Source organism: Pipistrellus kuhlii, unplaced genomic scaffold (assembly GCF_014108245.1).
Source record: "Pipistrellus kuhlii isolate mPipKuh1 unplaced genomic scaffold, mPipKuh1.p scaffold_m20_p_2, whole genome shotgun sequence".
Lineage (NCBI taxonomy): Eukaryota > Metazoa > Chordata > Mammalia > Chiroptera > Vespertilionidae > Pipistrellus > Pipistrellus kuhlii.
The window spans coordinates 53,496,407-53,519,035 of NW_023425515.1; the positions used below are offsets into that span (position 1 = coordinate 53,496,407).

Genomic DNA, 22,629 nt, shown 5'->3' on the forward strand with positions numbered 1-22,629 from the left:
CAGTATAATAAAAGTCCATGTAGATTGAGCACTTGAATAGTTCTGGAAGATACTGGGTCCCCCTAATCCCCAGCCCATACCTCAGGGGCAATAGGATTAATAGAAGTAAAGGTTAACCAGAAGCAAGGGGGGAAATCAAGGAGTCATTTGGAAGCCAGAAGAACATTTCATAGTATAATGTTTAAATTTTCCAGATTTATTTCTTGCTGACTCAAAGTAGACCCCAGGTTCATCCAGAAGTTCCTTGGGCATTATCAGACTTTTTAGGGTGAGTGTGGGGTTGGGAGTCGTGGATCTAGTCCTACATTTTCATTTACAGTGCAAACTACATGGGACACAGCAGTAAGTCTGGTAGACTTGGGTTCAAATCCTGATTCTGCCACTTACATGCTGCTTGTGGGAACTTGTTACCTTTCTGAGCCTCAGTTTCTCTCCGAGCTAGAAGGAGGAGAATATTTTTGGGGTTGTTGTAATGCCAAAATAACATTTGTGTAAAGTCCCTAATCTAGGTCTGGCACGCCACAGGTGTTTAACAGGTGATAGTTATTACCTTTGCAAATGCTAGGGTGGGTAGGGTGAGGGTTCGAGCAGGTACCACCATTGCATTAACTGTAACCGATTCAGATGTACAAGGGGAAAGTTGGCGTAGAACTCAACATGTCAAATAAATGCCTAGTGATATTTATAATGTGACTTAATAAAGGCCTTAATAAAGGGGTTTTCCAGTTCTCACGGTTAGGATTTTTTCTGGTAATAGTCCCATACTTTCCTACGTTGATGTGTTCCCCTGCCTCAGGAGAGCCCCTGCTTCTCGGCACAGGGAGCCCTGGACAGTGTCCCGCCCGAGTTGTGGTGGTGAATTCTGTGCTCCCTTTTCCTTTGTTCCCCTGCCTGCCTCTTGCCCTGAGATCTTATCTTGTCCTCTGGGGAGGTATGTTAAGTGCTCTGCCAGCCTGCCTGTGTGCCTGGCCTGTCTTTTCTCACTGGCAGGACCTCTGGTGTTCCAATTCCAAACATGGTATCCATCTGGGGTCACCCTTTCTTCCGGTGCCAAGAGAGACACATTCCAAATGGAACACAAGTGCGCCTCCTGTGCTGGCCGCTCCTCACTCTGTTTGGGGAAAACAGAGAGCGGGCCGGCTGAGGCCCCTTGATCATCGCTCCCTGCGGAAGTGTTCAGGCCAGTAGTCCTGCCCTTTGCTCAGGACAATTTAGGTTTCCTGCTAAGAGCCAAATGTGAAGACCGGCCTGAGGAATCTGGAGCCAAGGAAGCTGGCCAGAACTCTGCCCCAGGGCCAGCGCCTGGCTGAGGGAGAGGATAAAAAGGTTCAAACTTCCCCGTGAAGGGTGCTATGTCCTGCCATTCATTCCCAACGCTGCCAGAAGCATTGCTCCTAGGACAAGTGGCGTTGGTGGTGAGAAGCCAGGAGTGAGAAGACACACAGGAGGACAGACTGCCCCATTTTTGGAATTTCCTATGCGGGAGCATCCTAGAGCCCTACCAGACTTGGGGACGCCCCAGAGATGAGCGCCGACAGCAGCACGCTGGGCCAGCGCCTCTGGCAGGGGCCGGTGTGCGCGGGCTGGAAGCAGGATGTGGAAGGGGCCCTCTACCACCTGGCCAACTGCGTCTTGCTCCTGGGCTTCATGGGGGGCAGCGGGGTGTACGGATGCTTCTATCTCTTCGGCTTCCTGGGCACCGGCTACGTGTGCTGCGTGCTGTGGGGCTGGTTCAATGCCTGCGGCCTGGACATTGTCATCTGGAACTTCCTGCTGGCAACGGCCTGCCTGCTCCAGCTGGCACACCTGGTCTACCGCCTGCGCAAGGACACCCTCCCCGAGGAGTTCGACCTCCTCTACAGGACGCTGTGCGTGCCCCTGCAGGTGCCCATGCAGGCGTACAAGGAGATCGTTCGCTGCTGCGAGGAGCAGGTCTTGACTCTGGCCACCGAGCAGACCTACGCCGTGGAGGGCGAGACGCCCATCGACCGCCTGTCCCTGCTGCTCTCTGGCCGGTAAGCTGCTCTGTCCCTGCCCACGCTTCTCGTTTCCCAGTAAGTCCCTTCCCACTTCGCGTCCCCTTCCATGAAGGGAAGGATGTGGCACGTCAGACACACCAAAATAGATTTTTCTAAGCGTGGGTTTGCTTCCTCTTTCTTAGCATTTTCCCAGAGAAAGCCAGATCATGAGATATCTTCTTGGTTGGCAGGGAAGATTGTGCGTGCACCTGCTATTGGGAGGTGTCGGGTCAGTGCTTCCTGAGCCTGGGTCTGAAATGATCTCACACACACACTCACACACTCACACACACACACACACACACACACACACACACACACACACACACACAAACACACACACACACACACACACACACACACACACTTGTGTTATGCCTAAGCTGCAGCAATAGCTCTGTAAGCTTTGGAAAACTGAACATTTCAATAAGATTTTTGTTCTTCCCATGTCCATTCAACATTTGCCAAGTGCCAACTATGTGCAGGGACCAGTGCCCAGGCAGAGGGGTTTTCCTATATCCCCTGTTCCCTGCTGGGGCATCAAGGAGATTGGGGATACCCCGAACAGACTCCGGAAAAGCCATTCCATACACACCCAGGTATGGAGAGGGGATGCCCCTTACCCACTTATTCCTTCCCAGTAGTTCGAGTGAGTTCCTTACAGGCCAGGAAGCTGACTTGTAAATGTGAGGACCAGACAGTGGGGAGAGAGTCGGATGCCCACACAGGCCTCCTTGAGGATTTGGTGGAGACACGTGGCTGACTCCATTTAAGAAGGCTGACAATCAGCCATGAGCAGAAATGGTCTTAGTTAGGATCAGGGTGTGCCCGATCAGCTGCATGGAGTGCTGGCCATTGGCTTCTGAACAAACACACGGGGTCTGTGCTGTCCTTCTGGTAGGCAGTTGTAAAGTCTTTGAAATATTGCCTTCGTGGGACTTGGTGTGGGGCTGAGTAGCAAACCTGGTGCTCTGGGGCTGGTCCTGTGGAAAGCCACCAAAGTATTTAAAAAGGCTTTGTCTTCAATTTCCTCCCCAGCTTCCTTGAGACCAAGAGAATGTGGTAGAAAAGATAATAGTCAGAAGTCTCTATCCCAAGGGAAGGAGGGGAATGAAACCAGATAAGACTGCCAATCACACAGTGGAAAAATAGAGTTTGATGATGATGGTACTACAACTACTAGTAGCAATAATATCTACTGTTTAGAATTAAAAGTGATTATGTATATAAGTTTGTTTGGACTCAGACGTCCTGTGTTGAAAGAGCTTTGTGGGGAGAAATTTTATTACAAATGAACCAAAGTATAAACAAATGCAATTATTTGTAAATAAATACATGCTTAAATATGAATACATTATGACTGTTGCCGAAATGTTTGCCACCTACAGTTCCATGCATAAAATAAAGACAATTTTTTTTTAAAGAAAATGTGCTCATTCATGAGATCCAAGTTATTTGCTTGCTCCTCGTGGCTCCTCTCTGTTCAAAGGTGGGGAATTGAGACTGTCTAGCCCACTCCCCTGTATGGTGCTCAGTTATGGAAAGATGTTGTGATTATTGTATGGTTCAAGGATCTTTACTTTGATGGAAAGACAATGAGCTTGTATAAGACCACTTCCCTGTGAAGGGGTGAGAAGGGCTTGCTCCTCAGCATGGCTTTTCCTAGTTTACTTAGCATCAAAAAACCCAAGTCAGAAATGAGAGCATTCTGATTTTTATTTCTTTTTTTTAAAATATATTTTATTGATTTTTGTACAGAGAGGAAGGGAGAGAGATAGCTAGAAACATCAATGAGAGAGAGTCATCGATCAGCTGCCTCTTGCACACCCCCTACTGGGGATATGCCCGCAACCAAGGTACATGCCCTTGACCGGAATCGAACCCGGGGCCCTTCAGTCCCCAAGCCGACGCTCTATCCACTGAGCCAAACCGGTCCCGGCTGATTTTTATTTCTTGCTTTTCAAGGTTTGGAGTGAGAGTTTTTGTATTGTTATCTTCCCACGTTGCCCCATCTCGGTTTCGCTAAGTTGGAGCTGTGGGAGGAGGCTTCTAGCCTAAGAGCAGGCTCAGATTCTCAGAGAGAATCCCGGCCCCTTGCCTGGTCATGGTGAGGCACCAACACTTCCAAGCAGCAGGCATAACACTCCGTGCTTCTTGTGCTGCTCTCCCCACCCACAGACACACTCTCATCTGGAAATCATCGCCGAAACCTCAGACATCCTTTTTGTTTTATTTTAATAAAAGTGATGAGTCCCTTTCACGACTTAGCAAGTGACTTCCTCAAAGTGCATCACCCTGTAAAGCTGTGGGAGAGTCTCTCTCGTGTAATATTCAGAGCACAAATGATAGAGGATACCGTAGCCCTAGCCGGCTATGCTCAGTGGTTATAGAGTGTCGGCCCATATACTGGAGGGTTGCGGGTTCGATTCCAGTCAAGGGCAAGTACCTCAGTTGCAGGCTCCATCCGTGGCCTTAATAGGGGCACTTTAGAAGGCAACCAATCAATGTGTCTCTCTCACATAGATGTTTCTCTCTGTGTGTCTCTCCTTTCCACTCTCTCTAAAAATCAATTGGGGTAGGGGGCAGGAAGAGTATCCTTGGGTGAGGATTAACAGATTAAAAAGGGATACAGTATACCAATTTCAATAGCTTCTTGGAGTCATGCAGGTTCATGAGATGCTACTCACAGTCTAAAGTGGCGCTCCCTGGTGGCCTGCATGTGTGGCGAGGCTCCTTGCTTCAGGAAATGGTGGGAGGACCTGATGTAGGCTTTGGGAGCCTCCTTCTCTTCTGTGTCTTTCTTCCTTTATTTGAGAAGCTTTTCTTTGAGATTTTGATTCCCTTTTGTGGTGACACAAGTGAGTTCATTTGTTTCATCACTTCTTCTTCCCTCCCTCTATTCCATACTTCCAAAATCCTCTCTCCCACCCCCCGCAGCCCCCCCCCCCAATAAAAAGATTTAAGAGTGCTAGGACCTAGGGATCTATTGTTAAAATGTGAAAAATGTTGTTCTTGTGCTCATGGAGCTCACAGTCTATCAAGAAAGCCAATAATTAATATTCAACATAATGGTGAATCATATATATATATAAAATGTCCAAGAAGAAATGCAAAATGCAATCAGAGCATGTAAGTGGCAGTTCTAACTTTCCTGGGGAAGTCCAGCAAGCCTTCCTGGAAGAAGGAGTGGTTAAGCTGAGATCTGAGAGGAAGGTGGGGATTAGGAAGAAGTCCATCTCTAGAGGGAAATGAACACCTGAAGACATATTCTATTATATTCCAATAGCACAACATGGACTGGCACCTAGTTATTTATATGCCTGCGATTTACACTAAATGGTGAAATCCTTAGAGGGAGGAGCAGATCGCACCCACCTCTGCATTTTCAGAAGTGTGTTTCGTCAATAAAGCTCCAGAAATGATGGAACAATAGCTTCTTCCAAATTGACAGGTTGTACCTTAGATATCTTTGGTTCTGGTTTTTGGAGGTTTTTTTTGTTTTTGTTTTTGTTTTTTTTTATAAGGGTTTTTGTTTGTTTAACACATCTGAAAAGAATGCATATTCAAAGAACTGAGACATGAGAAAGCATTGGTTCAACACTAATGAACCTACAAGAAAGAGGATTTGGGAAAGGTGGAGATTACCTAAACATTTTTAAATGTTGGAAACTGCAACCAAAAGAAATTGATAAAATTTCTCTTAACACTTATGCAGTGTCTTCAGAAGATACTCTCCATGGTTTTTATTAAACTAGAGAGTCTCGATTTGGTTCCTCATGCAAAACAGAAATAAGGGATTCCCCTAGTTGGTCCCCATGTTCCCCACTCCACCCACCCTAGCTTCCTAATGAAGCAGGTCTCCATCCTCATAACTTGTAAGAGGATGTGAATTACCCTGGCCAGGTGACTCAATTAGCTGAAGCATCGTCCCATACACCAAAAGGTTGTGGGTTTGATTCCTGGTCAAGACACATACCTAGGCTGTGGGTACAATCCTTGGCCAGGGCATGTACTAGAGACAACTGATTAATGTTTCTCTTTCACATCGATCTTTCTCTTTCTCTCCCCGCCCCTTCTCTCTCTCTCTCTCTCTCTCTCTCTCTCTCTCTCTCTCTCTCTCTCTCTCTCTCTCTCTCTCTTTCCCCCTTCTTCTTCTTCTTCTTCTTCTTCTTCTTCTTCTTCTTCTTCTTCTTCTTCTTCTTCTTCTCCTCCTCCTCCTCCTCCTCCTCCTCCTCCTCCTCCTCCTCTCTCTCTCTCTCTCATTAATAAACATATCCTCAGGTAAGGATAAAACATTTTTAAAGAGAGAGAGGATGTGAATCATTCCACAGACATCTCTCTCCTAGCACCACCCCTCATATATACTAGGTCTTCAGATGTGTTTAGGATCATTATATCATACACTATTTAGCTACATATCTATGCTAGGCAACCTAATAAGATAATGACTGCCCTAACTGGTTTGGCTCACTGGATAGAGTGTCCGCCTATGGACTCAAGGGCCCCAGGTTTGACTCCGGTCAAGGGCATGTACTTTGGATTCGGACACGTACCCCGGTTTCGGACACGTACCCATTAGGGAGTGTGCAGGAGGCAGCTGATCGATGTTTCTCATTGATGTTTCTAACTCTCTATCCCTCTCCTTTCCTCTCTGTAAAAAAACCAATAAAATATATATTTTTTAAAAGACAATGACTGGGGAGAGGATCCAAGATGGCTGCTCAGGTAAACACCTAACCGAAGCTGCACACAACAATTTCAATGGAATACAACTAAAATATAAAATGGACATTGCCCAGAGCTACAGGTAGTCAACTGACTGAAAATTCTACATCAAGAAGGAAAGAGAAAACCAGAAGGAAAATCAGAGAAGCTGAAAAAAAGCCTAAGGTACGGAGACATGCTGCGCGCACGTACATGCGCGTGCGCAGAGAGGACGGAGCTGGAGAGGAGGAGAGGGCTGGGTGCTGCCTGGCGTTCCCTAGCAGGAAGAAAATAAAAACCCCAACCTGGGCTGAACCCCAGAACCAGCAGCGCTGAACCCCAGTTATGAGCCAGACCCTTGGGACCCAGGCTCAGGCAGGGGGAGATGGGGCTGTGAGGCGGAATCCCAGGGGAGCAGCGAAAAGCGGAGCCCCCAGAGTCGCGCGCACATTGCGTGCAGAGGACGGAATGTTGACTCTGATGCGGGACTGCCCTAGCGGGAAAGAAACAAAACCTCCGGCCGTGCTGAGCCCCAGTTCCGACTGCTCTGTACCCCAGTTCTAGGCCAATCCCTGGGGACCCAGGCTCAAACAGAGGGAGATGGGGCTGTGAGACGGAGTCCCAGGGGAACGGCGAGGGGCAGAGCCTCTGGAGTCACGCACATTACGCGCAGAGGACAGTCTGTTGACTCTGATGCTAGACTGCCCTAGCGGGAAAGAGAAAAAAAGCTCCAGACTCAGAGGAACGCAATGAGGAGCAGTAGCCGCTGCCGGACACCAGCCAACCGGGCACCGTCAAGGAGCCGGGCGACGGGGCCCCCGGGGAAGGGGGGGTGCCCCTGAGCCCTCGACCGCTGAGCCCGGGCTGCGGAGCCGAGGCCGGGGTCCGCTTCCTGGGCAGAGCCGATCCTGGCAACAGGCTGAAGCCACACAGGAGACCACAGAGAACAAAGGGGCGCTGCAGGCCAGCCGGCTGAGCTTCCAGGACAAGGAGGAAGAAAACGAAGAAGTTCTCAATGTGAAGAAATCAAGTGAGAGCAAAAGATAGTAAAATTACTTAAGAAAGAATACAAAGAAGATCTTGAAAAATCGAAGACTAAGTCAGAACTCAACTCAGCAGCCAACATTGCAACATAAATGCGTTTTTTAAAAAAGGACAGAATGTTGGAATAGCGGTGGCCAGGACCAGAGCAGCAGCAGCCAGAACCAGAGCAGCAGCAGCCAGGCCTGGAGCAGCCAGACCTGGGGCAGTGGCAGCCAGGCCTGGGGCAGAGGCGGCCAAGCCCAGGGTGGCCAGGCCAGGAGCACCCAGGCCAGGAGTGGCCGGGCCCAGAGCATCCAGGCCCAGAGCAGCCGGGTCAGGAGCAGCCAGGCCCTGAGCAGCAGCAGCCAAGCCCGGAGCATCCAGGCCGAGAGCGGCCAGGCCCGGAGTGGCCGGGCCCAGAGCAGCCAGGCCCAGAGCAGCAGCAACCAAGCTCGGAGCAGCCAGGTTGGGAGCGGCCAGGCCCGGAGCAGCTGGGCCCAGAGCACCTGGGTCGGGAGCAGCCAGGCCCGGAGCAGCAGCAGCCAAGCTTGGAGCGGCCAGGCCCGGAGAGGCTGGGCCCAGAGCAGCTGGGCCCGGAGCAGCCGGGCCCAGAGGAGCCGGGTCAGGAGCAACCAGGCCCAGAGCAGCAGCAACCAAGCTTGGAGCAGCCAGGCCCGAAGCAACCGGGCCCAGAGCTGCTGGGTCGGGAGCAGCCAGGCCAGGAGCAGCAGCAGCCAGGCCAAGAGCGGCAGTGGCCAGACCTGGAGCAGCTGGTTGTGGAGAGGACGAGAGCAACAGAGGCCAGGCCCGGAGCAGCCAGGCCCAGAACAGCTCGCTCCTCGCCTGTCCCCACCCCAAGGCTGCCTCTCAGACATGGCTCGAAACTTTTGGGGGAACTTGAGGGTCTGCTGAATCAAGTGATAAAGGCTTAGATCTGGATGTGTAGAGTTAGTATAGCGCTGGGGTGTTGATCTGTGAGTGCCTTGTGAGGGGCCTGGAAAAGGTTGGTTGATCTATTTGGAAATGTCTTTTGTGTGAAGTGTATTCTTGGGCATGTGGAGGTATTATTGATTAGAGAAAATGCTAAGTAACTGATTTACTATCTGAAAAATTTGAAGTTCTGAAAATTTAAGGTCTTTTGCCAAAAAGAGGTTTTAAAGCTAACACCTTAATTTTAATGGAGAAAGGGGAAGACAAGCCCTTCCCACCCAGAACAGATAATCCAATTCCAACCAGCAGCTATCTTTAAACAATGTGCCCATTTACACTTGAATGGCTACACCTTTTGATAGCCTAAGGGCAAGTTTACATGTAAACAAGTTTGCTTCTCAATTCTGAGAGCAGAAAAAAAAAAAAAAAGGTTTAAAATTATTAGATTTTAAAATTTATTCTTAGAAGTGTAAAAGTTTATTAATTAAAAACAACAACAGCAACAACAACAACAACAACAAAAAGGAGATTGAAAAAACCTAATATTGATGAACAATATTAGCTGTTGATTGCAGTAGAGTAGGCGATATGGGAGGGGAGTGGACTGTTCTCTGGGAAAGGGGGAGTGGTGGATGCGGGAAGAGACTGAACATAAACTGTGCACCTATGGATGAGGACAATGGGGGGTGGGGAGAAGGCGGAGGGTGGGGTGGGAACCTGGTGGAGGGGGGAAGAAATGAGGAACCTTTGTAATAATATGAACAATAAAGATTGAGTTAAAAAAAATAAAAATAAAAAAATATATATTTAAAAATAAAATAAAATAAAATAATAAATAAAAGACAATGACTGGTGGGGGAAATGTCTTTTACATACTCAGTCCACTTGGTGTATTTCAAAAGGTGCAATCCTTTTCATTTATCAGCAAAAGAAGTTTAGAAATTAACTTTTAAAAATCATCAAATGGCTAACAAATTTCCTTGAAAGTCACAGTCACATATATAGTGCATTCTGGGAAAGAGACGGGGCAAGACAGGCTCCACCCACTAGTGAGTTTCCTCAAATACTGGGCCTGCTCAAGGGTGGAGAGAAAAGGCGACTTTCCAGGAGCGTGTTACTCAGTGAGGCATTTGCTATACTCCCTCCTAAGAGCACCAGGTGGGGGACACGTTTTCTAAACTAGACGTAGGAAGTGGAATAGAGTCAGTCCATGCTCCCCGCCTTAAGGACTGTCCAAAGGATACTGAAGTTTTAAAAATGACCAAATAAAACAACTCCACCCCAAAAAAGAAAAACAAAACAAAACTGTCAGATTACTCTCCAGAGTGGAACCAGGCAGCAGCTACAACAACCCAACGTGGTCTGTTCCGCATCATCACAGGCGTGCCTTGCTTTTAAACAACAAAACTGTTTTTGAAACAAGACGCCGAAACTGGTTTGGCACAGTGGATAGAGCATCGGGCTTCGGACTGAAAGTTCCCAGGTTTGATTCCAGTCAAGGGCATGTACCTTGGTTGCGGGCACATCCCCAGTAGGGGTTGTGCAAGAGGCAGCTGATTGATGATGCTCTCCCATTGATATTTCTAACTCTCTATCCCTCTCTCTTCCTCTCTGTAAAAAATCAATAAAATATATATTTTTAAAAAGAAACAAAACAAAAACTAGCACTGATCTCTTTTCTGACAATGCACAATTACTCAAGATTAACTAGTACTGAGGGGGGCAAGGGCCTGGCTATGGGCCTTGTCTCACATGAGGGCACATGGCTGGGTGCAGGGCATTTGTCATTATTGCAGAAATGAGCTTTTTATGTGTAATTCTTGGTTTGATTTAAACATTTATTTTTAGTGTGATGCTAATAGCAGCTGTGCAGAAAGGGTGTTGGAGAGATGTTTATAGTAGTTCTGGAGGCTCTAGGCATTCCACATACGTGATGGCCTTTGGGTCACCAGCCAGCTTTTTGGCGGTCTCTGGAGTGTTAGGCTTTTAAAGAAAATGTTGACAATATTACAGATGTCTCCCATTTTCTCCCCTTTTGCCCCTTTCCACTCAACCCTTGCCCCACCACAAACCTTCCCATACTGTTTGTTGTCTGTGTCCATGGGTAGTGCATGTATGCATATTTATGTTCTTAGGTTAATCTCTTCCTGTCCTCCCACCCCATCCCCACTGAGGTCTGTTATTCTGTCCTATGTACACATGCCTCTAGACATATTTTGTTTGTCAATTTATTTTTGTTCGTGAGATTTCACATATAAGTGAGATCATGTGATACTTATCTTTCTCTAACTGGCTTGTTTCACTTAGCATAATAGTCTCCAGATCCATGCTGTCTCAAAGGGTAAGAGCTCTTTTCTTTTTCTTTCCTTTTTTTAATTTTTATTTATTTTATTGCTTTTTTTACAGAGAGAAAGAGAGAGAGAGATAGAGAGTTAGAACATCAATGAGAGAGAATCATCGATCAGCTGCCTCTTGCACATCCCCTACTGGGGATGTACCCGCAACCAAGGTACATGCCCCTGACTGGAACCGAACCTGGGACCTTTCAGTCTGCAGGCCGATGCTCTATCCATTGAGCCAAACTAATTTCGGCAAGAGCTCTTTTCTTACAGCCTCATAGTGTTCCATGGTGTAGATGTACCACAGCTTTTTTGTCCACTCGTCTACTGATGGGCACTTGGGCTGTTTCCAAATCTTAGCTATTGTAAATTTGCTGCTATGAGCACAGGGTGCATATATCCTTTCTGATTGGTCTCTCGGGATTCTTAGGATAGATTCCTGGAAGTGGGATTGCCGGGTCAAATGGCAGTTCCACTTTTAAATTTTTGAGGAACCTCCATACTGTTCTACAGTGGCTGCACCTGTCTGCATTCCCACCAGTAATGTCCTGGGGTTCCCTTCTCTCCACATCTTCTCCACCATTTGTTTGTTGATTAATTGATGGCAGCTATCCTGGCAGGTGTCTGTTTGTCCTTGGGAAATGGCAAGTTTCTCAATAGCAGAGGGGTCATCTCTGAGATCTGTTTGGCTCTCAGCAGCAAGAAAGGAGTCTTTTGACAGTGGTGAATTATCTAAGGCACCCACTGTCTTTTCCATTTTCAAATGAGGATGGAGAGACGGCTGAAAAACTAATGTTTCTAATCTGAAACACATCTGTTTGTGGATAACTCCACGGTTGTAACCTGTCATAATCCTCTTGCCCTGCGGTATCAAAAAGTCCAAGAGTATATGACTCTCCATCGATCTTAACTATGACTGCATAATTGCCAGAACAGTCGGTAGACACTCAAATGGAAACTTGTTGGGTAGGTCATCAGGAGACGTGTTTTACCAATGGCACCCTGGCCCACAATATTGCACTGAATCATCTGCATTGCTGAATGGTTTTCCATCCACTTTAAATTTTTCAGACCCAATGATGACCTCAGCTTCTCTCTAGAGACCTTCTCAACATTCCCTTTGCCTGATAGAGACACCTCCTTTCCTGGTACAATTCACTGTAGAAGAAAGGTTGAAGCTAAAACTCTATGTCTTCTGGGGGGAAAGAGGAAAACCTCACACTGGATTCTAATCATTTTCCAGTTTTTAATGTGTTGTTTAGACTTTGAAGAGGGTTTGGGGAGTCATTCCCTTTTCCCCACACAGTGTCTTCTCTCCCTTTGCCAGGGTTCGTGTGAGCCAGGACGGGCAGTTTCTGCACTACATCTTTCCTTACCAGTTCATGGACTCTCCTGAATGGGAATCACTGCCGCCCTCCGAGGAGGGCGTGTTCCAGGTAATAGGGAACCCCATGGCAGTACCGCCCCATCATCCCACTGTAACCCAGCAATTACCCCACCACCACCACCACCACCACCGCCACACACACGCACCTCTCCCCCCTGACATCTGTCCTTGGAAAGACTGTCATGTGATGTGAGGGGTGGAGCACTTCCCTCCTGTGGGAAGAGTACCTGGGCTCCTGGAAAAGGTGGGAGGGAGGGGGAGATACTGACCCCCAACAGGTGGGCCATGTCACTCCTGTGCCTAAATCCTTCCAGAAGGCTCCAGTGGCCACACTATCAGAACCCACACGTCTCAGAGAGTAACTTAAGACCTTTAGTGGGATCCAGCCATATCTCAGCCCCTCCCCCTCCCCCAGCCATCCTGAACTAAACACAGCCACTCTTTAGCCATGGACATGCGTTGGCCCCTACTTCCCCTTCTTCTTTTTAAAAAAAATATTTTATTGATTTCTTTACAGTGAGGAAGAGAGAGGGATAGAGAGTTAGAAACATTGATGAGAGAGAAATATTGATCAGCTGCCTCCTGTGCACTCCCTACTGGGGCTGTGCCTGCAAGCAAGGTACATGCCCTTGACGGGAATCGAACCTGGGGCCTTTCAGTCTGCAGGCCGACGTTCTATCCACAGAGCCAAACCTGTTTCGGCGGCCCCTACTGCCCCTTCTACCGGAAACGCGTGTCCCCAAGCAGGTGAGGCTGTGGCATCTCACTTCCCACCAGCTTCCATCCCACAGCCTGCTGTTCCCGTCCGTGTGCCTGCTGTTCCTCTCCGGAGGCTGCTGTGCACATACGGCTCTCTGTGCTAAGGAGCTGCTCTCCTTTCTGTGTTCTGCACAGCGCACTCTTTGAGGTAGAAATCTGGCTCCTACTTCTCTGTCTCCAGGCTCTGAAGGACAGCACCATGAGCACAGTAGGTGTTCAATACACGTTGGCTGCACTGGCTTGCAGTGGGCAGCAGGTGTTTTACCAATGGCACTGCACGGGGCATTTACTGTACATACACACTCCCAGGTGGGGACCTGGCCACTTGCCCTCTGCTCTCTTCCTGCCAGTCCTCAGGTTTCAATGACCTTTGTCGTTCGCATTAATGAATGGCTAGCATGTGGCAGGTACTACATATTATATCGCCTTATTGATTCTCACAACCCTCTGGGCTAGATATTATTACCCCTAGTTTACAGATGAGGAAACTGAGGCTCAAAACATCAAGTAATTAAACAAAGATAATCTAGAAAGTAGCAAAGACAAGCTGCCTGGCTCTACTATTTCTCTCTCTCTCTCTCTCTCTTTTTTTTTTTTTTTAAATGGGAGGGTCACCAGGAAAGTCAAGTTTTCTCTCTCTCTCTCTCTCTCTCTCTCTCTCTCTCTCTCTCTCTCTCTCTCTCTCTCTCTCTCTCTCTCTCTCTCTCTCTCTCTCTCCCCCTCTCTCTCTCCCCTGTTACAGGGACTCCCCTGACCAGACAGTTTGCCAGGACTAGGTTCCATGTGTCTCCTACCACTTCGAGCAGGGAGTCACTTTGGCTGGCATCTGAACCAACCCCATAATAAACACATGCCAGTCAGTGCCACCTGGCTGGGCCTGCTTCCGTCCCACCCTGACTCTTGGCTCTGAGGACAGAGCCTAAGAGGCAAACCTGGTACCACTGCCAGGACCACCAGCCTTAGACCTGCTCTGGTCAGTTCCTTCCCTTCCACACACACACACACACTCCAACCAGCCCAGCCTTCTCCCTTGAGAACCACCCCCTCCCCCCGCCACGGCCATAGCATCTCTAGGAGGGCTGAGTGAGGTCCTGAGCCAGCAGGACTAGGCTCTAATTCTGACAGTGACACTGAGGAACAGGTGGTGGAGAGCTGAGTGGCCTCCCCTAAGTTATGTTTGAAAGGAAGGGCTGTAACCCCAGATGACTTTGCAGTCTGGAATGTAGGTACCATCATAGTCTTCCCATTTATATTTTTAGCGTGCACCTCATTGGGAGAAATAAGATGCACACATTTGCTGTGTAAAGTCCCATTTCCTCTTTTCAAATGTCAAGTGTCCCGAGTTACAGTTTATTTTGTCCTTTTGCAGTTACATAGGCTTTATTGATTAAGGCAATCCACAGTGACTAGATGAATCATTATTCTTATTGTGCTTGCCACAAGTGAATCAACATTTCATCACATCTCTTGGCTTTACTGGACCCAGGGCCTCTTTGAATATGTTATCTCATTTAATTAATTCAACCAAAATCTGAGGTGAGAATTAAATAAACAGTTTGTCCAACTTATAGACATAGTTAGTAAGCAGGTTTCCTGAAGGCTTTTGGGGGAGGATTTTATAGACACGAGAAAGTGGTATACAGGATGGGTAGTCTTCACCTGCTTCATTCACTCACTTCAGCGATATGTATCCTCATCATATACCAGCCATTGTGAAAGGTGCTTAGAATTTATCAGTGAACACAACAGATGAAGGTCCCTGCCTTCATGCAGTTTATATTTTAGTAGGGGAGAGAAAAATGAGCCATGGGCATAATGAATAAGTAAATCATGTAATATGTTAAAAACTCATAACTGCTCTTAAAAATATATAGTGTAAGAATGACACAGTTGCAATTTTAAGTAGGGTCATGGAAATTTTTGTTGAGCAGGTGACATCTGAGCAAAGGCCTGAAGAAGTATGAGCTCTGTTTACATCTGGGAGGAGAGCATATCAGAGAGAGGAAAGGGGCAAGTGGTGGGAGGGGCTGGCATGTTGGAGTTACCGAAAGGAGGTCAGTGCTGCTGGGACAAAGCGAGGGAGGGGAGAAAATGGCAGGAGAGGAAGTCAGAGGAGACACATCATGTAGTCCAGAGGCAAGATTTTTTTTTTTTTTTAAATAGAGCCAAATAGATTTCCTACCCTTGGAAGTAGTGTGTGAGAGAAAGAGGATTAAGGAAAACTCGAAGGCTTTTGGCCTGAGCATCTGGAAGGAGGAAGCTGCAATCACCTGAGCTAAGGGAAGCTGTAGTTAGAGTTGGTTTGTGGGGACGAGAGGAAGTTCAGTTTGGGATATATTAGACTTGCATTACCTGTGAACGTTTACACAGAGATGCTGCACAGGCAGTTGTCTATTTGAGTCTAGAATTAAGGAATGAGGCCGGAGGTGAGACATATATTTGGGAGTTGTTGGCATACAGATGATATTTAAAACTGTTGGGCTGGATGAGATCACCAAGTGAGTGAGTTTAGACAGAGAAAGGGTTCAAGAACTAAGACCTGGAGCATTCTAGTGTTTAGACGTTGGATAAAAAAAGAGGAAGCAGCAAAAGAAGCTGAAAGGAGCCATCGGGAGACTGTACCAGGTGAGTGTGGCATCCTGGGAACCAGGTGAAGACAGTGTGTCGGAGCGGTGGGGGCAGGCAGGAGGGCTGAGCACTGTGGAGACTGACCACTGCTACTTAGAGGTCATTGGTGACCTTACGGGTAACAGTGTTTGTGGACTTCGAGGAGCAACCCCTTCCTGGTTCAACAGAGAGTAAGAGGAGGAGAGTTGGGTTCAGCAAGTATAGACAATTTTTTTTAAATATATATATTGTATCGATTTTACACAGAGAGGAATTGAGAGGGATAGAGTGTTAGAACCGTCGATGGGAGAGAAACATCGACCAGCTGCCTCCTGCACACCCCCCACTGGGGATGTGCCCGCAACCAAGGTACATGCCCTTGACCGGAATCGAACCCGGGACCTTTCAGTCTGCAGGCCGACGCTCTATCCACTGAGCCAAACCGGTTTCAGCATTTCTTTTTTTTAATGAAGTTTTGCTGAAAAAGAAAACAAATTAGTGGAGTGAGAGCTCACCAAAGAAGTGAGGTAAGGAAAAAGAATTTTCATTTTTTAAATTTTGATTTATGTTAAGATGGAAGGAGTAACAGCATGTTCAAAGAATGCGTACAGTCTTTGCATTAGGTTCTAAAGCACCATGTTTGCATCCGGATTAGCTCCTACTAACTCCCAGTTCATCATCAGCACTCTGATTTCTTGTCTGGGAATTGTCAGTAAGCACATCTAAAGTATAGACCAGGGCGGAGATTGTGAGTACTTACTGCTTTCCGAATTCTTTCTCACGAAGCAGCATGCTCAGAGAGATTAAGTCATTTGTCTGATGTCACAGAGCTAGTTAAGGGGTAAAGCTGAAACTTTAAGCCAGCTTCTGGCCATGGTGATTGTTTTAAGGCCCTAACTTCAGTGCTGATGACTAGGAGGGAATGAGTAGAGAAAATGGAAGCGAGTACTGCTTGGAGGAAAGGGGAGGAGACGGGGATAATGGGAGCTCTGGGAGGCAAGGCAGGAACTATGAGGATTGCATAAAATCTCTAAGAAAGAATGTAGAGTCAGTCCTACATTTAATTAGATAATCCACAAGCAGTAAGTACTCAGAATCCATCCAGCAAGTAGCGGTCCCTCTCTGCCCTTGTCTATACTTTAGATGTGCTCACTGACAATTCCCAAACAAGAAATCAGAGCGCTGATGATGAACTGGGAGTTAGTAGGAGCTAATCCGGATGCAAACATGGTGCTTAGAGCCTAACATAAAGACTGTAAGCATTCTTTGAACATGCTGTTACTCCTTCCATCTTAACATAAATCAAAATTTTTAAAATGAAAATTCTTTTTCCTTACCTCACTTCTTTGGTGAGCTCTTAGAACTTAACACAATGCCTGGCAATTGATATTAGCTGCTTATCATCATTTATTTCCACTGTCTCTGTTCACAAATTTTCGTCATGAACTCTGACAACCTTCTCGCTGTTCAAGTATTTTGGCCATTTAGGACTATTAAAAATTGTGTGATTATATACTCTTATTCTTTACTATCCTAACCATGTTTCCATTTTAACCCTAGTTTTACCTCTCATCATTATTTCAACAAGAACTTACCACACACACACACCGCGTGCTGGGCACACAAGATTTACCCTGCAAGTGTGATTTAGCTTTGAGTCCTGGACACATAATGAATACTCAGAAATTCCTAGATGACTAAATCAAGAGCAATTTCTTGGACCTGGATCCCAGGCTAATGTTCTGTCCACTTGTTTCAGATTGGCATTCCTAATACCCAGGGAAGCTCTCTCTAACTAAAATGCTTTCCAATTCCTCTTGCTTCCCTACTCCAACCTATTACCCTTCTTTATTCTTAAACCAAGCTATCATCATCATGCTGACCTCTCTTCAGAGCACTAGGAGGCCCCTTCTCTCTCTTGAAGTCACAACAGACTCGGACCCTTCTGTAGCCATTAGTGGTATCAGCCATGAGGCCACAGACCATGAGATATGAACACTGAGGCTCCCAGAGGTGAGGGCCCAGTAAGTGAATGGCTGATCCCAGGGCTCCTGAAAAGGATACGCAGCCGCCTCCCCCCACCCCCATCCCCAAACCAGTGCACACAATTAAAAGCCATTTGCTGCGCCTCCTCCAGACAAGGCCATGGGGGGAGGGGTGATCCCACAGGTCCCTCAATAAAAGTGCAATCGTTTGCCCAGTAACTGTATGTTTCTCTCTGCTAACCATGGACACATTTTCTAATTTAAACCTCCACTCTCTGCTCCTTATCCACCTCAGGTGACTCTGACTGCAGAGACCCCATGCAGCTACATTTCCTGGCCCCGGAAAAGCCTTCACCTTCTTCTGGCCAAAGAGCGATACATCTCCCGCCTCTTCTCAGTCCTGCTGGGCTACGACATCTCCGAAAAGATCTACGCCCTCAACGAGAAGCTCTTCGCTAAGTTTGGGCTGTGCTTCGACATCCGTCTCCCCAGCCTCTATCACGTCCTGGGTTCTGCTGCTTCCGATGCAGGGCCGGAGTCTGAGAAGGAGGATGAGGAAGTCCATGAGCCAGCCGCAGCCCCTCCTCAGGCCGCGCCCACACCTGACCAGCACATGCCCTCTTGCTCTCGCCCGCCAGCCGCCACCCACCCTCCAGCACGGCCTTCCCGGGCCAGGGTGTCCCGGCCCGACAGCGATGGCCTGGGTGAGGACTCCACCAGCTTGGTGCTGGAGGATTTTGAGGAGGTGTCAGGATCAGAGTCGTTCATGGACTATAGGAGTGATGGGGAGTACATGAGGTGAGGGGAGAGCTAACCTGGGCACAGCCGCCAGCTCAGGATCCCGTGTAAGTACCCAGATGGCAGCTGCCACGCCTCCCTGCCAGCGGGTGGTCTTCACCCAGCTTGTGGAGGCCTGGCTTTTCCTCAAGCCTGTGCTCTCAGAGGACTTCCAGGAAGTAGTGTTAACCCAACCTTTCAGACAGCAACTCACTGTGGGGCGCATGCAAGGCCTGAGGGGGATTTCTAACTCGTTCCTAATTCAGTGTGATTGCTATTTTTGGAAAGTGGGCTGGCTGGTTGGCATTTTGAGCAAGCAGACAGGTTGCTAAATTTTCTGCAAGACTATGCTAATCAATAACAGGGATTTTTATTTGTGGCATGTAGTGTGTGTGTGTGTGTGTGTGTGGCATACGCTTTAAAGGAGAGAAAAAACTGGCATGATTCTAATTCCCATTGGCTCTTCCTGGCATAGAGTCTGCTCTGGGAAGCAGTCATTGTTTAGCCTGGATTGTGCAATTTCTGTTCAAATCATCCATTTCAAAGAGGCTTGGGATCCAGGCTAATGACCTGGGAGGAAAATGTGCCTGCCTTGCTCGCCTCTCCCCCGGTGGGAAGTGTACCGGCTGCTGAGCCAGGGGACTGGATGCTGCTCTGACTGAGTGTGGCTGCCATCGGATATATAAAGAAGCCTGGTTTTCCCTGCAAACCACACACCTGTGTGGGGTGTGGTGGGCACAAGTCTGGGAGCACGGGTGGTACACGCAGGGTTTCCTTCACAGAGCAGAGAATCTGCCAGAAAGGCTGGGCCGAGCAGTTCTGGGAAACCGCTCTCATGTTCCCTTTGCTGCTCTCACAACGCTGTGACATTTTCCTCTGGGCCCCCACACAGCCGCAGTGGAGAGCTGGCTTTTCCTGAGGAAAACACCACAGCTTTCTACTTGGGAGGCCTTTCCACGTAAAGAGGGCAGGCCCCAAGAGACCCCTCGCTCTCGGGGAAACACTGACGAAATTCCAGAGGAAGTAGCCCAGGGAGGAAGGTTTCCGGGGAGGGGAGGTAGGTGAGTGAGTGTTTGTGTATTCTGAAGAACAAGTTATAAGAGGTTAAGCGGTCGGTTGTCTAGGTTTGGGATTATCATCTCCTGTGGTGCCCTGGCCCTTGAGCCCCGTGGAGCTAACTCTGGGGTGATCCCAAGGACCTATCTAGTGCCCAAGATCACTTATTGACCCGCTCCATCGGCTTTGTCCACTCTCATTGCCCCTTTCCCCTTGTGCTGAGAGTCACTTCCCTTCTCATCCACATAATCCTTAATCCTCTCCGAGCATAAGGGTTATGTCCTGTGGATCCCTCTCTTTCTCTAACTCCCCTGCCCCCTGAAACAGGCAGGCTCTGAACTCCCGGCAGCTCTCTGTTCTCATGCTCTCCCAGGTTTCCTTCCCTCTTCCTGGTTCTTTCTGTCCTCTGATGTCTTCCCTCCTTCCGACTTCTGCTCAGTCCTGGTTGCCTCCGTTTGCTGCTCTTATGAAGTGAAACTCCCTTTCCTGCTTCTCAGATTCCCCTCTTCATGTTTGTCCTTTACATCCTCTCCATTTTGCTGAAACCGGTTTGACTCAGTGGTAGAGCGTCGGTCTGCAGACTGAAAGGTCCCAGGTTCGATTCCGGTCAAGGGCATGTACATTGCTTGTGGGCACATCCCCGGTAGGGGGTGTGCAAGAGGCAGCTGGTCAGTGTTTCTCTCTCATCGACATTTCTAGCTCTCTATCTCTCTCCCTTCCTCTCTGTAAAATTTCAATTAAAAAAAAAATATATATATATATACATCCTCTCCATTTTATTGTTTATGTATTTATCTTTCTATGACCTTCTTTTCTTTTCCCTCCATGTTCCTGCCTTGCTCTATCTGTTCTTCCTCCTAAATTACCCTGTAACTCCAATTTCGGTGTTGTTTTTATGTTTGTTTGTTTTTGTTAATCCTCATCTGAGGATATTTTTTCATTGATTTTTAGAGAGGATGGGAGAGTGGGAGAGAAACAGAGCGAGAGAAGCATCGATGTGAGAGAGACACATCGATCAGTTGCCTCTCGCATATGCCCCCTTGCTTTCCCCCTCCAGCACGGCCTTCCTGGGCCAGGGTGTCCCAGCCTGACAGCGATTGCCTGGGTAAGGACTCCACCAATCTGGTGCAGGAGGATTTTGAGAAGGTGGGGATCAAGTCTGCAACTGAGATCCGTGCCCTTAACCAGAATCAAGTCTGCAATTGAGATAGATGCCCTTAACCAGAATCAAATCCGGAACCCTTCAGTTTTTTATCCTGCCTCTTTCAAGATCAGCACTTCTCCCTCTGCCTCTGAAGAAAACCACTTAAGCATTAGCCAGTGTGGTGTAATGGTTGGGCATCATCCCATGCACCTAAAGGCTGCTAGCTCAATTCCCAATCAGGTCATAAGCCTGGGATCCCAGGCAGGGGAAATGCAGAAGCAACCAACAGGTGTTCATTCTCACATCAATATCTCTCTCCCTCTGAAAAAAAGGAAAAAGAGTAAAAAGAAGACAGAGGTCTTATAAGACTCCCCATTTTTCTCAGCAGCATTTTAAAAAGCTCATCCACTAGTGTTAGGAAGTAGAGTTCTATAACTTCTTCATAGGAGTCAACAGAAGTTGATCTCTTGGTCTCTTCACTTATAAATTGAGAGGATCAAACTATATAACTTCAAACCTGACTCACCCTAATATTCTCTTTAGAATGAAATTATTCAACGATACAACTGCCCCTATATGGCAGGCATTGGGTACTGTCGGGGCTCCTCACAACGGGCACCACCTTGCGGGGGCGACCCACAGGCCCTGAACGACGAATGAACAGATTTCTCCAACACAATTTCACTGTGGGGGAGAGGGCTAAGGGACTGCCCGGCTAAAGAAGCCAGGCAGCCCCAATTGCTTGCCTCGTTAGGCTTTTATTGGAATTTTTATCTTTAGATACAACCAGTAGAGTGAGTAATCTTGGAAGGACACATATGTTTGCATTGTCCTCTAGGCAAGGACATCCAGGGATTAAGCATAGGATTCCAGTAAACCCCCAGGAGTCTGCATGTGCACAGACTTGTTCGGAAAGGTCAAGGAATAACTAGGGGTTGCCACCTTTGACACTTAAGTCTCCCCTAAGCAGAATTCTGATAAATAGGGCAGGCAGCCTTCCACACACTTCCCTTTTCTCAGAATGTCCTCCTTCCAACTTTCCAACCAAGTCTCATGTTCTCCCCCCCAACAGGGTTCAGTTAAAACATTGGGAATTTTTAGAGGTTTAAAAAAAAGGTAAAAGAACCCTATGAAGTTAGGCAAGCTATTGGGAGCCATAGTGCTGAAATCCTTCCTCCTTTTCTTTCTGCAGCTTCTAGAATTCCTCTCCATAGCTACTCTCAAGTTATGTCCACGGGACAAGCCCCCTTGGCTCCGGTCAGCACTCCTGAACTTTAAGGATCCTCAGGCCATGCTTTTCTCTGGCCACGTTCATGGTCATGGGGCCGTGTGCTCGCCCCTTCCTCACCCACTGGCGGGCCCACAGGCAAGGTCGGAGCACACAGAGGTGCCAGCCCTGCAGCTACGCCAGGGCCCTGAGTGCCCATTTCACCTTCACCAGCTCTCCTGCCAGCAGGAGGCATCTTCGCGGGCAGAAGGCACAGGGTCCATCCTTCACTGACTGCAGAATCTTGGCTGAGTCACATAGCCTCTCTGTGATTCATCTGCAAAGTGGGGACTACGAACCCACCTCACAGGGCTGTTGTGAGGATTCCGAGTTGATTTAGGCAAAGCACCGGAGACAAGGCGTGGCACCTACCGAGCACTCAATAAATCACTCAGTTCCTTTTCCTGTGTTGTTTCTTTTAACCTTCTGAAAAGATCAGTGAAAAGTCAGCTATCTAAGAAGCCCTTACTGTGGTTTGTTGTTTTTTTAAATTGAAATTCAATGTGCAGAAGTAAAAATATTAAAATCTAGTTTTCTCTTAAGCTTTTAAGTTCAATATACAAATCTATTGTTCTATTTATGACCCGAGTATTATATAAAACCATAGTTTTTAAGAGGGATTTTTACAAATTC

At 47.7% G+C, this 22,629-nt stretch overlaps 1 protein-coding gene and 1 pseudogene across 3 annotated transcripts; one reads left to right on the forward strand and one right to left on the reverse strand.

The window, feature by feature from the left end:
* Window positions 1-604: 604 nt before the first annotated feature.
* On the forward strand, window positions 605-22,397 carry POPDC2 (popeye domain containing 2). 3 transcript variants are annotated; one of them, XM_036445476.2, is made up of 4 exons: window positions 610-2,015; window positions 12,342-12,450; window positions 18,048-18,597; window positions 21,922-22,042. In XM_036445476.2, the coding sequence occupies exons 1-3, from the start codon at window positions 1,525-1,527 to the stop codon at window positions 18,552-18,554; spliced, it is 1,107 nt and encodes a 368-aa protein (XP_036301369.1). In that variant the 5' UTR covers window positions 610-1,524; the 3' UTR covers window positions 18,555-18,597; window positions 21,922-22,042. The 3 variants fall into 3 exon arrangements, with proteins under 3 accessions (XP_036301372.1, XP_036301369.1, XP_036301370.1); XM_036445477.2 differs by having other exon boundaries at window positions 611-2,015; window positions 18,048-18,456; window positions 21,922-22,139; XM_036445479.2 differs by lacking the exon at window positions 18,048-18,597 and having other exon boundaries at window positions 605-2,015; window positions 21,922-22,397.
* Window positions 10,569-12,097, reverse strand: LOC118724771 (annotated as a pseudogene).
* Window positions 22,398-22,629: the final 232 nt, after the last annotated feature.

Excerpts from the sequence above, each read along its gene's own strand:
- POPDC2 (XM_036445476.2), top strand. The coding sequence starts at position 1,525 with ATGAGCGCCGACAGCAGCACGCTGGGCCAGCGCCTCTGGCAGGGGCCG. Across the intron at positions 2,016-12,341 it reads TCCCTGCTGCTCTCTGGCCG|GGTTCGTGTGAGCCAGGACG; the intron begins GTAAGCTGCTCT and ends TCCCTTTGCCAG. Across the intron at positions 12,451-18,047 it reads CCGAGGAGGGCGTGTTCCAG|GTGACTCTGACTGCAGAGAC; the intron begins GTAATAGGGAAC and ends TATCCACCTCAG.